The 13012-nt window shown below is 50.6% G+C and overlaps 1 protein-coding gene across 1 annotated transcript in view; it reads right to left on the bottom strand.

Annotated features, from left to right (window-relative positions):
• LOC145356552 (inactive rhomboid protein 2-like) overlaps positions 1–13012 on the bottom strand; it is a 113459-nt gene that overhangs the window by 70943 nt on the left and 29504 nt on the right. The window contains exons 5-7 of the mRNA XM_080209315.1: positions 10697–10891; positions 8477–8599; positions 8255–8370 (exon numbers count right to left, since the gene is read on the bottom strand). Of these exons, the coding sequence (XP_080065441.1) occupies positions 8255–8370; positions 8477–8599; positions 10697–10891 (434 nt within the window). The remainder of the gene's footprint in view (positions 1–8254; positions 8371–8476; positions 8600–10696; positions 10892–13012) is intronic.

Here is a 13012-nt window from a genome sequence, read left to right as displayed (position 1 = left end):
ACTCAACACCAACCCCCATACACCCCGTGTACACTCAACACCAACCCCCATACACCCCGTGTACACTCAACACCAACCCCCATACACACCGTGTACACTGAGCTCCAACCCCCATACACCCCGTGTACACTCAGCCTCAATGTATGCACAAAACTTTGATTTGAAGTTTCTGAGGATTCCGTGCAAGTTAAAATGATTGGAACTTTATCAGTGCAGAGCTTTCAAAGGGATTGCACATGATTCATCTCAGCCAGACCTGCAAATCAGTGCCGGGGAACAGTGCACCATGGGAACTGGCCTAAAGGGGGAGGGGTCTGAGGGGAAAGGAGGCTGAGTGGGGGAGTCTGGGATGGAAGGGGGCTGAGTGGAGGGTCTGGGATGGAAGGGGGCTGAGTGGAGGGTCTGGGATGGAAGGGGGCTGAGTGGAGGGTCTGGGATGGAAGGGGGCTGAGTGGAGGGTCTGGGATGGAAGGGGGCTGAGTGGAGGGTCTGGGATGGAAGGGGGCTGAGTGGAGGGTCTGGGATGGAAGGGGGCTGAGTGGGGGGGTCTGGGATGGAAGGGGGCTGAGTGGGGGGGTCTGGGATGGAAGGGGGCTGAGTGGGGGGGTCTGGGATGGAAGGGGGCTGAGTGGAGGGTCTGGGATAGAAGGGGGCTGAGTGGAGGGTCTGGGATGGAAGGGGGCTGAGTGGAGGGTCTGGGATGGAAGGGGGCTGAGTGGAGGGTCTGGGATAGAAGGGGGCTGAGTGGAGGGTCTGGGATGGAAGGGGGCTGAGTGGGGGGGTCTGGGATGGAAGGGGGCTGAGTGGGGGGTCTGGGATGGAAGGGGGCTGAGAACAAAGAACAACCCGGCACGGGAAACAGGCCCTTCGGCCCAACGAGCCGGCGCCGCCATTTTAAAGCATTTTCCTACACCTACCCTGCCCCGTGTGTACGTGAACGGCACCCCTATTGTAGCCAGATTCAGGAGAGAATAGTTTAGGGTCAATTTTTTACACCAATCAGCCAAAGAGCACATCTTTGGGGTGTGGGAGGAAACCGGAGCACCCGGAGGAAACCCACGCAGACACGGGGAGAATGCACAAACTCCCACAGACACTGGCCCAAATCCATGTATCTGCACAGCCAGCAGTGCTAGTCACCGAGCTGTTGCGGCGCCCGTCTACCGGTCCAGGATCAAGCACACACACCGACACGAAGTACTAGGCCACTCCTGGAACCTCCAAGAGCAGCCCACGCACGACCCACCGTGTGCATGCCCCTCGTTTAACAACAAGGTGGACCGACCCTGTGGATTAAAAGAGACAAAACATTAACACGTACTATTGCATTTCCAGTATCGACCCGAGGCTCTGACCCTTTTTAAAACCGTCTTATATCACCCTCCATCCCTGTTTCACTCATGTGTTTGTCTAAGTAAACCTTAAACAAGTCCAGAGTGCCTGTCTCCACCACCTTACTCGGTAGTGCATTCCATAGTGCATTCACCCTCTGTGTGAAAAACCTTCCTCTAGTTTCCAAATTATACTTCTCCCCCCTCACTCTTAGATCGTAACCTCTCGTAATAGTTGTCCCCAATTTAGGGAAAAGCCTGCCACTGTTGACTCTATCTATTCCCTTCATTATTTTATACACCTCTATCAGATCCCCCCTTAATCTCCGTCTTTCTAAGGAGAAGAACCCCAGTTTTCCCAATCTCTCCTCATATCCCAGTCCTTCCATACCAGGCAGCATCCTGGTAAACCTCCTCTGCACTCTCTCCAGGGTCTCCACGTCCTTCCGGTAGTAAGGCGACCAGAACTGGACGCAGTACTCCAAATGCGGTCTAAGAACATAAGAACATAAGAAATAGGAGCAGGAGTAGGCCATCCAGCCCCTCGAGCCTGCCCCGCCATTCAATAAGATCATGGCTGATCTGTCGCTGCTCAGTTCCACTTTCCCGCCCTTTCCCCATAACCCTTAATCCCCTTGCCTATCAAAAACCTATCTACCCGCATCTTAAATATATTTAGCGAGGCAGCCTCCACCACTTCAACGGGCAGAGAATTCCAGAGATTCACCACCCTTTGAGTGAAGAAGTTCCTCCTCAACTCCGTTCTAAACTGCACCCCCCTTTATCTTGAGGCTGTGCCCCCTAGTCCTACTGTCCTTTCTAAGCGGGAAGAACCTCTCCACCTCTACCCTATCCATCCACTTCATCATCTTATATGTCTCAATAAGATCCCCCCTCATCCTTCTAAACTCCAACGAGTACAAGTCTATTCAGCCTCTCTTCATAGCTCAACCCCCTCAACTCCGGTATCAGCCTCGTGAACCTCCTCTGCACTCCCTCCAAGGCCAAAATATCCTTGCGTAAGTGCGGCAACCAAAACTGCACACAGTACTCCAGCTGCGGCCTCACCAGTGCCCTATACAGCTGCAGCAAGACCTCCCTACTTCTATATTCAATCCCCCTCGCTATGAAGGCCAGCATCCCATTTGCCTTCCTGACCACCTGCTGCACCTGCAGGCTGGGTTTTTGCGACTCATGCACAAGGACCCCCAGGTCCCTCTGCACCATAGCATGCTGCAGCTTTTCACCCTTTAAATAGTAGTCCTTCCTACTATTATTCCTGCCAAAGTGGATAACCTCACACTTGCCAACATTGTACTCCATCTGCCAGGTCCTTGCCCACTCGCTCAGCCTATCTAGATCCCTCTGCAGACTTTCCACACCCTCCACGCAATTTGCTTTTCCACTTATCTCTGTGTCATCAGCAAATTTCGACACCTTACACTCGGTTCCCTCCTCCAGATCATCTATATAAATGGTAAATAGCTGAGGCCCCAGCACCAACCCCTGGGGCACTCCACTAGTCACCAACCATCAATCCGAATAGCACCCATTGACCCCCACTCTCTGCCTCCTATTTCACAGCCAATCCTCTATCCATGCTAACACCTTACCCCCAACTCCGTGCCCTCTAACTTTCTTAACAACCTTTTGTGCGGCACCTTATCAAGCGCCTTCTGAAAATCGAGAAACACCACATCCACCGGTTCCCCTCCATCCGCCGCACTAGCCACATCCTCATAGAATTCCAATAAATTCTAACCAACGTTCTGCACAACTGAAGCATTAGATGACAGCTCTTATACTCTATACCCCTTCCTATAAAGGCTAGCATTCCATAAGCTTTCTTTGCAACCTTCTCCACCTGTGTTGCCACCTTCAGAGACTTGTGCACTTGCACTCCCAGGTCCCTCTGCATTTCTATACTCTTAATTGGTCTACCTTTTATCATGTAACTCCTCCCTGCATTATTCCTTCCAAAATACATCACCTCGCATTTGTCAGGATTAAATTCCATCTGCCATCTATCTGCCCAGTATACCAGCCCATCTATATCCTGCTGTATCACCTGACAGTCCTCCTCAGTATCTGCCAAGCCTACCATCTTGGTGTCATCCGCAAACTTGCTGATCACACCACGTACACCCTCTTCCAAGTCGTTTATATACACTACAAAGAGGAGAAGTCCCAGTACTGAGCCCTGCGGCACACCACTGGTGACTGGCCTCCAGCCAGAAAAGGACCCTTCCACTACTACTCTCTGTCTCCTGTTGCCCAGCCAGTTTTCAATCCATCCAGCTTGTATCCCATGTGCCTTAACCTTTTCTACCAGCCTACCATGAGGGACTTTGTCAAACGCCTTACTGAAATCCATATAGATGACATCAACGGCTCGTCAACTGTTTTTGTCACCTCCTCAAAAAATTCTACCAGATTCGTAAGGCAAGACCTCCCCTGAACAAAGCCATGTTGCGTATCCCTAATCAGATCGCAATGCTCCAAATGCTCATACATCTTACCCCTAAGAATTTTTTCCAACAATGTCAAACTCACTGGTCTGTAATTACCAGGGTTATCCCTACTGCCCTTTTTAAACAGCAGTACCACATTTGCTACCCTCCAGTCCTCTGGGACCTCACCTGTGTCCAAAGAAGAGATAAAGATTTGTGTCAGAGGCCCAGCAATTTCATCTTTCACCTCCCTAAGCAGCCTGGGATAAATACCATCAGGCCCCAGAGCTTTATCCGTCCTTACGCTACCTAAAAGCCCGAGCACTTCCTCCCTCGTAATAGATATTTCCTTCAACTGATCTACAGTTCCCTCCAAGACATTACATGACACTGAACCCCTCTCCTTCGTGAATACCGACGCAAAGTATTCATTCAGGATCTCCCCCATTCCCTCAGACTCGATAGATAGCTCCCCTCCCTTGTCCCTAAGAGGACCAATTTTCCCTCTAACTACTCTCTTGCTCCTAATATAAGAGTAAAATGCTTTTGGATTTTCCTTAATCCTTTCGACCAAGGCCATTTCATGCCCTCTTTTCGCCCTTCTAACTCCCCTTTTTAGCTCCCTCCTACTCTCTCTATATTCCTCCAGCGCACACTCCATTCCCAGTTGTTTCGACCTAACATATGCCTCCCTCTTCTTCCTGACCAAGTCTTCGATACCCCCTGTAATCCACGGCTCTCTAATCCTGCCTTTCCCATCCTTCCTCTTTGCCGGAACATGTCTTTCCTGCAACATTTTCAGTTTGCCCTTAAAAACCCCCTACTCACCAATCGTGGACTTGCCAGCTAACAACCCCTCCCAATCAGTGTCCTTCAGCTCCCTCCTAATCCGGCTATAGCTCGCCTTCCCCCAGTTCAGCACCCTCCCCTTCGAACGGCACTCATCCCTTTCCATTTTTATCCTAAAGTCGACAGACTTGTGGTCACTGTTAGCCACATGTTCGCCTACCTCAACCTCAACCACCTGCCCCGGCTCATGTCCCAGCACTAAATCCAGTATAGCCCCCTCCCTAGTCGGGCTAGTTACGTACTGCTCCAACACACATTTTACAAACCCCTCTCCCTCCGTACCCCCAGCTCTAGGCACCTTCCAATCTACTCCAGGAAGGTTAAAGTCACCCACTACAACCACCTTATTCTTTCTGCACCTATCTAAAATGTCTCTGCAAATACCTTCCTCCACTGACCTCGGGCTGTTGGGTGGTCTATAGTATACCCCTAGCATCGTAATCTCTCCCTTTTCATTCCTCAACTCCACCCACAGAGACTCAATCCCTAACTCCTCCATATTGTCCTCCCTCTGCACTGCTGTGATGTTCTCCTTTACTAACAACGCCACCCCACCACCTCTCTTCAACCCTCCTCTGTCACACCTAAAACACTTATACCCAGGAACATTCAGCTGCCAGTCCTGCCCTTCCTTTAACCACGTCTCCGTTACTGCCACCACATCTAAATTCCTCACGAATATCAAGGCCCTAAGCTCATCCGTTTTACCCGTTACACTCCTCGCATTGAAACAGATGCAATCCAACCCTCCAGGCCCACTCGGATCCTCCTTTCCCCGGATAATTTTCCTTCCACCCAAATCTACCCTGTCACCCAACTCACTCCCGATCCCAGTGCCTAATGAGCTATCAGTATCATCACCACCCCCCCTCCATATTAGTTTAAATCCTGCCGAAACACTCCAGCTAACCTCCCAGCTAAGACATTTGTCCCCCTCCCATTCAAATGTTCCCCATCCCTCTGTACAGTTGCCCTTCTCTCACAAATACTTCCCAGTGATCGACAAAAGTAAAGCCCTCGACCTTGCACCAATCCCTCAGACACGCATTCAGCTGCATGATCTCATTATTCCTAGCCCTGCTGGTACTAGGCAGCAGCCCAGAGAATCCACCCTGAGTGAGGGAGTCTGGGATGGAAGGGGGCTGAGTGGAGGGTCTGGGATGGAAGGGGGCTGAGTGGAGGGTCTGGGATGGAAGGGGGCTGAGTGGAGGGTCTGGGATGGAAGGGGGTTGAGTGGAGGGTCTGGGATGGAAGGGGGCTGAGTGGAGGGTCTGGGATGGAAGGGGGCTGAGTGGAGGGTCTGGGATGGAAGGGAGCTGAGTGGAGGGTCTGGGATGGAAGGGGGCTGAGTGGGGGGGTCTGGGATGGAAGGGGGCTGAGTGGGGGGGTCTGGGATGGAAGGGGGCTGAGTGGGGGGTCTGGGATGGAAGGGGGCTGAGTGGAGGGTCTGGGATGGAAGGGGGCTGAGTGGGGGGTCTGGGATGGAAGGGGGCTGAGTGGGGGGGTCTGGGATGGAAGGGGGCTGAGTGGGGGGGTCTGGGATGGAAGGGGGCTGAGTGGGGGGGTCTGGGATGGAAGGGGGCTGAGAACAAAGAACAAAGAACAACCCGGCACGGGAAACAGGCCCTTCGGCCCAACGAGCCCGCACCGCCAGGACAGGTACAGCACAGGGTTAGATACAGAGTAAAGTCCCCTCTACACTGTCCCCCATCAAACACTCCCAGGACAGGGACAGCACAGAGTTAGATACAGAGTAAAGCTCCCTCTACACTGTCCCCCATCAAACACTCCCAGGAGAGGTACAGCACGGGGTTAGATACAGAGTAAAACTCCCTCTACACTGTCCCCCCATCAAACACTCCCAGGACAGGTACAGCACGGGGTTAGATACAGGGTAAAGCTCTCTCTACACTGTCCCCCCATCAAACACTCCCAGGACAGGTACAGCACAGAGTTAGATACAGAGTAAAGCTCCCTCTACACTGTCCCCCATCAAACACTCCCAGGAGAGGTACAGCACGGGGTTAGATACAGAGTAAAACTCCCTCTACACTGTCCCCCCATCAAACACTCCCAGGACAGGTACAGCACGGGGTTAGATACAGGGTAAAGCTCTCTCTACACTGTCCCCCCATCAAACACTCCCAGGACAGGTACAGCACAGAGTTAGATACAGAGTAAAGCTCCCTCTACACTGTCCCCCATCAAACACTCCCAGGAGAGGTACAGCACAGGGTTAGATACAGAGTAAAACTCCCTCTACACTGTCCCCATCAAGCATTCCCAGGACAGGTGCAGCACGGGGTTAGATACAGAGTAAAGCTCCCTCTACACTGTCCCCCATCAAACACTCCCAGGACAGGTACAGCAAAGGGTTAGATACAGAGTAAAGCTTCCTCTACACTGTCCCCCATCAAACACTCCCTGGACAGGTACAACACGGGGTTAGAAACAGAGTAAAGCTCCCTCTACACTGTCCCCATCAAGCATTCCCAGGACAGGTGCAGCACGGGGTTAGATACAGAGTAAAGTCCCCTCTACACTGTCCCCCATCAAACACTCCCAGGACAGATACAGCACAGGGTTAGATACAGAGTAAAGTCCCTCTACACTGTCCCCCCTATCAAACACTCCGAGAACAGGTACAGCACGGGGTTAGATACAGAGTAAAGTCCCCTCTACACTGTCCCCCATCAAACACTCCCAGGACAGATACAGCACAGGGTTAGATACAGAGTAAAGTCCCTCTACACTGTCCCCCCATCAAACACTCCCAGGACAGGTACAGCACGGGGTTAGGTACAGAGTAAAGCTCCCTCTACACTGTCCCCATCAATCACTCCCAGGACAGGTATAGCACGGGGTTAGATACAGAGTAAAGCTCTCTCTACACTGTCCCCCATCAAACACTCCCAGGACAGGTACAGCATGGGGTTAGATACAGAGTAAAGCTCCCTCGACACTGTCCCCCATCAAACACTCCCAGGACAGGTACAGCACGGGGTTAGATACAGAGTAAAGCTCCCTCTACACTGTCCCCCCATCAAACACTCCCAGGACAGGTACAGCACGGGGTTAGATACAGGGTAAAGCTCCCTCTACACTGTCCCCCCATCAAATACTCCCAGGACAGGTACAGCACGGGGTTAGATACAGAGTAAAGCTCCCTCTACACTGTCCCCCATCAAACACTCCCAGGACAGGTTCAGCATGGGGTTAGACATGGAGGTGGAGTTTTGAACCCAGACATGAAAATTCAATGGGAATCACGGGAACAAGCGAACCATTGGCTATTGCAGTTATGATTTGATGTTGATGGGGGTTCTTTGATAGGATTGGCTGTTCTGATGGTGCTCGTACAGAGTGGCAGACAACCGGTGAAATGGAATTGAATAATTCTGGGAACTGATGGCATGGAACAAGGAAACTCAACAATATTATTGTAAAAATTCAACTGATTCATCGGGTTCTTGAAGGAAATGCTGATTCACTGTCCGGGCCTGGTCTGTACGTCATCTACCTCCACTAGCTGTAGCTAACTCCTGCTAAACTTTGGAACAAGCATAAGTGCTGACTTTTTGACCTTCTCCTTGCTCAATGCCCTGACCACACCCGATAACATACAATGCTGATTGGAGCTTCTCCACAAACTGGTCATCTCGCATTGAACAAGGAGCAGACGATGGTGGAGACTCAAATACATCATCTGGCATCACGTTTGCTTCATCTGAAACCTGCTCCTGTCAGCAAGAAAGGCAAACACAAAGAAAGTTATCGACTTCAATCAGCTCAGGTCTCAATCAGTTCCCAATGGAAAATACCGGAATATTTCAGAAAGATCCTTACCTTGTTAAAAAATGAGCAATCCAGAACTTCAGGGCTAACAGCTGTGTCTTCCTCAAAGTAACTTGGATGCACAAAGCTTCTTTTCACTCTTGTGTGCCGAGAACTTTCCAGAATAGGTTGGTTCTGGTTGGAAATTAGTGAGAGGTTAAATAATGCTCCAATTCTGCTCCCTTGAGCATTTCTGTGTTGGCAGCACGGTGACACAGTGATTCACACTGCGGTCTCACAATGCCAGGGACCCGGGGCAGCACGGTGACACAATGATTCACAATGCGGTCTCACAGCGCCAGGGACCCGGGGCAGCACGGTGACACAGTGATTCACACTGCTGTCTCACAGTGCCAGGGACCCGGGGCAGCACGGTGACACAGTGATTCACAGTGCTGTCTCACAGTGCCAGGGACCCGGGGCAGCACGGTGACACAGTGATTCACACTGCTGTCTCACAGTGCCAGGAACCCGGGGCAGCACGGTGACACAATGATTCACAATGCGGTCTCACAGCGCCAGGGACCCGGGGCAGCACGGTGACACAGTGATTCACACTGCTGTCTCACAGTGCCAGGGACCCGGGGCAGCACGGTGACACAGTGATTCACACTGCTGTCTCACAGTGCCAGGGACCCGGGGCAGCACGGTGACACAGTGATTCACACTGCTGTCTCACAGTGCCAGGGACCCGGGGCAGCACGGTGACACAATGATTCACAATGCGGTCTCACAGCGCCAGGGACCCGGGGCAGCACGGTGACACAGTGATTACCACTCACATTATCAGCCACTTCAGGTCTTGAACAGCAGGTTAGGTGTAAGGATTCGCATTTTAATCAGTAATCTCTAAACTGTCTGTGCTTTATATGCTCTGTCTGAGGCCAGAACTCTCCATTCACCTGACGAAGAGGGTAACCCCTCGAAAGCTTGTGAGAATATTATCAAATAAATAGGTTGGACTAAAACCTGGTGTTGTCAGACTTTTTACTGTGTCTCACAGTGCCAGGGACCCGGGGTAGCACGGTGACACAGTGATTCACACTGCTGTCTCACAGTGCCAGGGACCCGGGGCAGCACGGTGACACAGTGATTAGCGCTGCTGTCTCACAGCGCCAGGGACCCGGGGCAGCACGGTGACACAGTGATTCACACTGCTGTCTCACAGTGCCAGGGACCCGGGGCAGCACGGTGACACAGTGATTCACACTGCTGTCTCACAGTGCCAGGGACCCCGGGCAGCACGGTGACACAGTGATTCACACTGCTGTCTCACAGTGCCAGGGACCCGGGGCAGCACGGTGACACAGTGATTCACACTGCTGTCTCACAGTGCCAGGGACCCGGGGCAGCACGGTGACACAGTGATTAGCACTGCTGTCTCACAGTGCCAGGGACCCGGGGCAGCACGGTGACACAGTGATTAGCACTGCTGTCTCACAGTGCCAGGGACCCGGGGCAGCACGGTGACACAGTGATTCACACTGCTGTCTCACAGTGCCAGAGACCCGGGGCAGCACGGTGACACAGTGATTCACACTGCTGTCTCACAGTGCCAGGGACCCAGGGCAGCACGGTGACACAGTGATTCACACTGCTGTCTCACAGCGCCAGGGACCCGGGGCAGCACGGTGACACAGTGATTCACACTGCTGTCTCACAGCGCCAGGGACCCTGGTTGAATTCCTGGCTTGAATCCCTATCTGTGTGGAATTTGCACGTGAATGCGTGGGTTTCCTCCGGGTGCTCCAGTTTCCTCCCACAGTCTGAAGGACATGCTGGTTAGTGTGCATTGGCCATATTCATTTCTCCCTCAGTGTACCCAAACAGGTGCCAGAGTGTGGTGACTATGAGATTTTCACAATAATTTCATTCTGGTATTAATACTAGCCTACTTGTGACACTAATACTTGAAATTAAGAATCTTCACCACTCATTTCTTCAACTCCTAGGCTCAAAAAGCAGGCATTTTCCCTGTCACTATTTCTTCCTTTGGGACTCTCCCTAAAACCGATGCCTCTAACCCAGATTTTGTTCATTTGGCCAATTATCTCCTGATTGATAATGCTCCTGTGAAATGCCTTCTGATGTTTGATGACATTCATTCTACACAGTATAAGCTGTTGTAGCAACAGACAGCCTAATCCCTCCCCCCTCCCCCTGCACACACCTTCTTCTCTCTACACCAATCACGGCTCTTTTTGCTGCTACCCCTCTCCCCCTTACACTGACCCTCAGCAGGGCTGACACCACTCGGATACTGAGGCAACTGACTGACTCCCGCTTCCTGCAGATAATTCCCACATTTCCTGATCCGGAGCTTCTGAATGATGGGCGTGAAGTCAGGGTGGGGTGCGCTGGGCCGGAACGTTGATCCACCTCCTCAGGATATTGGGAAACACGACTCCGGACAGAAGGATTGTTGACCTGAGAATAAAGAGACAGAATTGCTCCTGAAATGCTCACTAATAACTCCCAACTGAACTCCTGTCACACACACTCCCCATTACCCCCTCTCCCCAGCCCGCCACATGGCCTGACACTCCCTGCAAACTCTAAATCCAAATTCCCCCTCCCGCAACATCAACCACCTCACTAAAACCCTGAGATTCACCCCCACATCTGACAAAACCCAATCACCAACCATAAGCCTGTAAGAAATAGGAACAGAAGTAGTCCATTCGGCCCCTCAAGCCTGCTTCACCATTCAATAGGATCATGGCTGATGCGACATTCCTCACGTCCACTTTCCTGACCTTTCCCCGTAATCCTTGATTCCCTTCCTATACAAACAGACTCTGTCCCCACAGCGCTCTGTGGCAAGGAATTCCAAAGACTCTCAACCCTCTGAGAGAAGAAATTTCTCCTCATCTCAGTGTTATATTAGCACTCCTTTACTCTGAGGCAATGCCCTCTTGTCCGAGACTCTCCCATAAGGGAAACATACTCTCAGCATTTACCCTGTTAAACCCCTTAAGAATCCTGTATGTTCCAATGAGATTGCCTCTCATTCTTCTCAATTCCACTGAAGAGAGCCCCAGCTTGTTTAACCTTTCCTCATTAGACAATTCTTCCATACCAGGGATTCTCCTCGTGAACCTTCTCTGAACTGTCTCCAGTGAAGTAATATCTTTCCTTAAATAAGGGACCAAAACTGCTCACCGTGCTCGAGATGTGGTCTCACCAGCACCTTGGGCAGTTGCAGCAAGACTTCCCGACTCTTTTAGCTTCATAAGTTCTTAAGATATCGGAGCAGAATTAGGCCATTTGGGCCATTGAGTCCACTCCTCCATTTGATCATGGCTCATATGATCCTCATCCTCATTTTCCTGCCTTCTCCCCATCACCCTTCAACCCATTCCCAATTAAAAATCTGTCTAACTCCTCCTTAAATTTACTCACTGTTCCAGCATCCACCACACTTTGGGGTTGTGAATTCCACGGATTCACAACCCTTTGGGAGAAGTAGTTCCTCCTCAACTCTGTTTTAAATTTGCTGCCCCTTATCCTAAGACTCTGACCCCTGGTCCTAGAATGTCCCACAAGAGGAAGCGTCCACTCCATGTCTATCCATATCTTTTATCATCTTGTATACCTCAATATGATCTCCCCTCATTCTTCTAAATTCCAGAGAGTATCGGCCTAAACTGTTCAATCTCTCTTTATACGACAAACCCCTCATCTCTGGAATCAATCTAGTGAACCTCCTCTGAACTGCCTCCAATGTCACTACATCTTTCCTCAAATAAGGGGACTAAAACTCTGCACAATTCTCCAGGTGCGGCCTCACCAATGCCTTGTATAGATGCCTTTCCTTTATATTCTATTCCTTTAGCTATAAATGCCAGCATTCCATTCACTTTCTTTATTATCTGCTATAGCTACATGCTACTTTTCTGTGACTCATGAATGAGGACACCTTCTGCACCGGAGGTCCCCAAAGACTCTCCCCATTTAGATAATAAACCACTTTCCCATTTTTCAGATGAAAATATATGGCCTCACACTTATCCACATTAAACTCCATCTGACACATTTTGGCCCACTCTCCTAACCTATCTATATCCATTTGTAAGGGTCTTATTTCCTCATCGCAATTTACTGAACCGCCTATTTTTGTGTCATCTGTAAATCTGGCTGCAGAGCCTTCTATCACTGTATCCAAGTCATTAATATAGATTGTAAATAGCTGGGGACCAAGGACTGAACCTGGTGGTACCCCACTAGTTAGTTCCAGAAAAAACCCCATTTATCCTGACTCTCTGACTTCTGTCCATCAGCCAGTCACTATCCAAGCTAATAAATTACCCCTAATCCCACATTATCTAACCTTATGAATTATCCTTTCGTGCGGCACCTAATCAAATGTTTTCTGAAAGTCCAAATATTCTATATCTACAGGATTCCCATTATCCACTTTGCTTGTTACATCTTCAAAGAACTCTAGCAAATTAGTCAAACATGATTTCCCCCTCATAAAACCGTGCTGACTCTGATGGATAGCATTTTGAATTTGTAAAATGTCCTGATATTGCTTCCTTGATAATT

Source organism: Carcharhinus amblyrhynchos, chromosome 21 (assembly GCF_965287045.1).
Source record: "Carcharhinus amblyrhynchos chromosome 21, sCarAmb.v2.hapA, whole genome shotgun sequence".
NCBI classification, from domain to species: Eukaryota; Metazoa; Chordata; class Chondrichthyes; order Carcharhiniformes; family Carcharhinidae; genus Carcharhinus; species Carcharhinus amblyrhynchos.
Note: the sequence above shows the minus strand (reverse complement) of the source record. Positions and strands in the feature narration are given on the sequence as shown.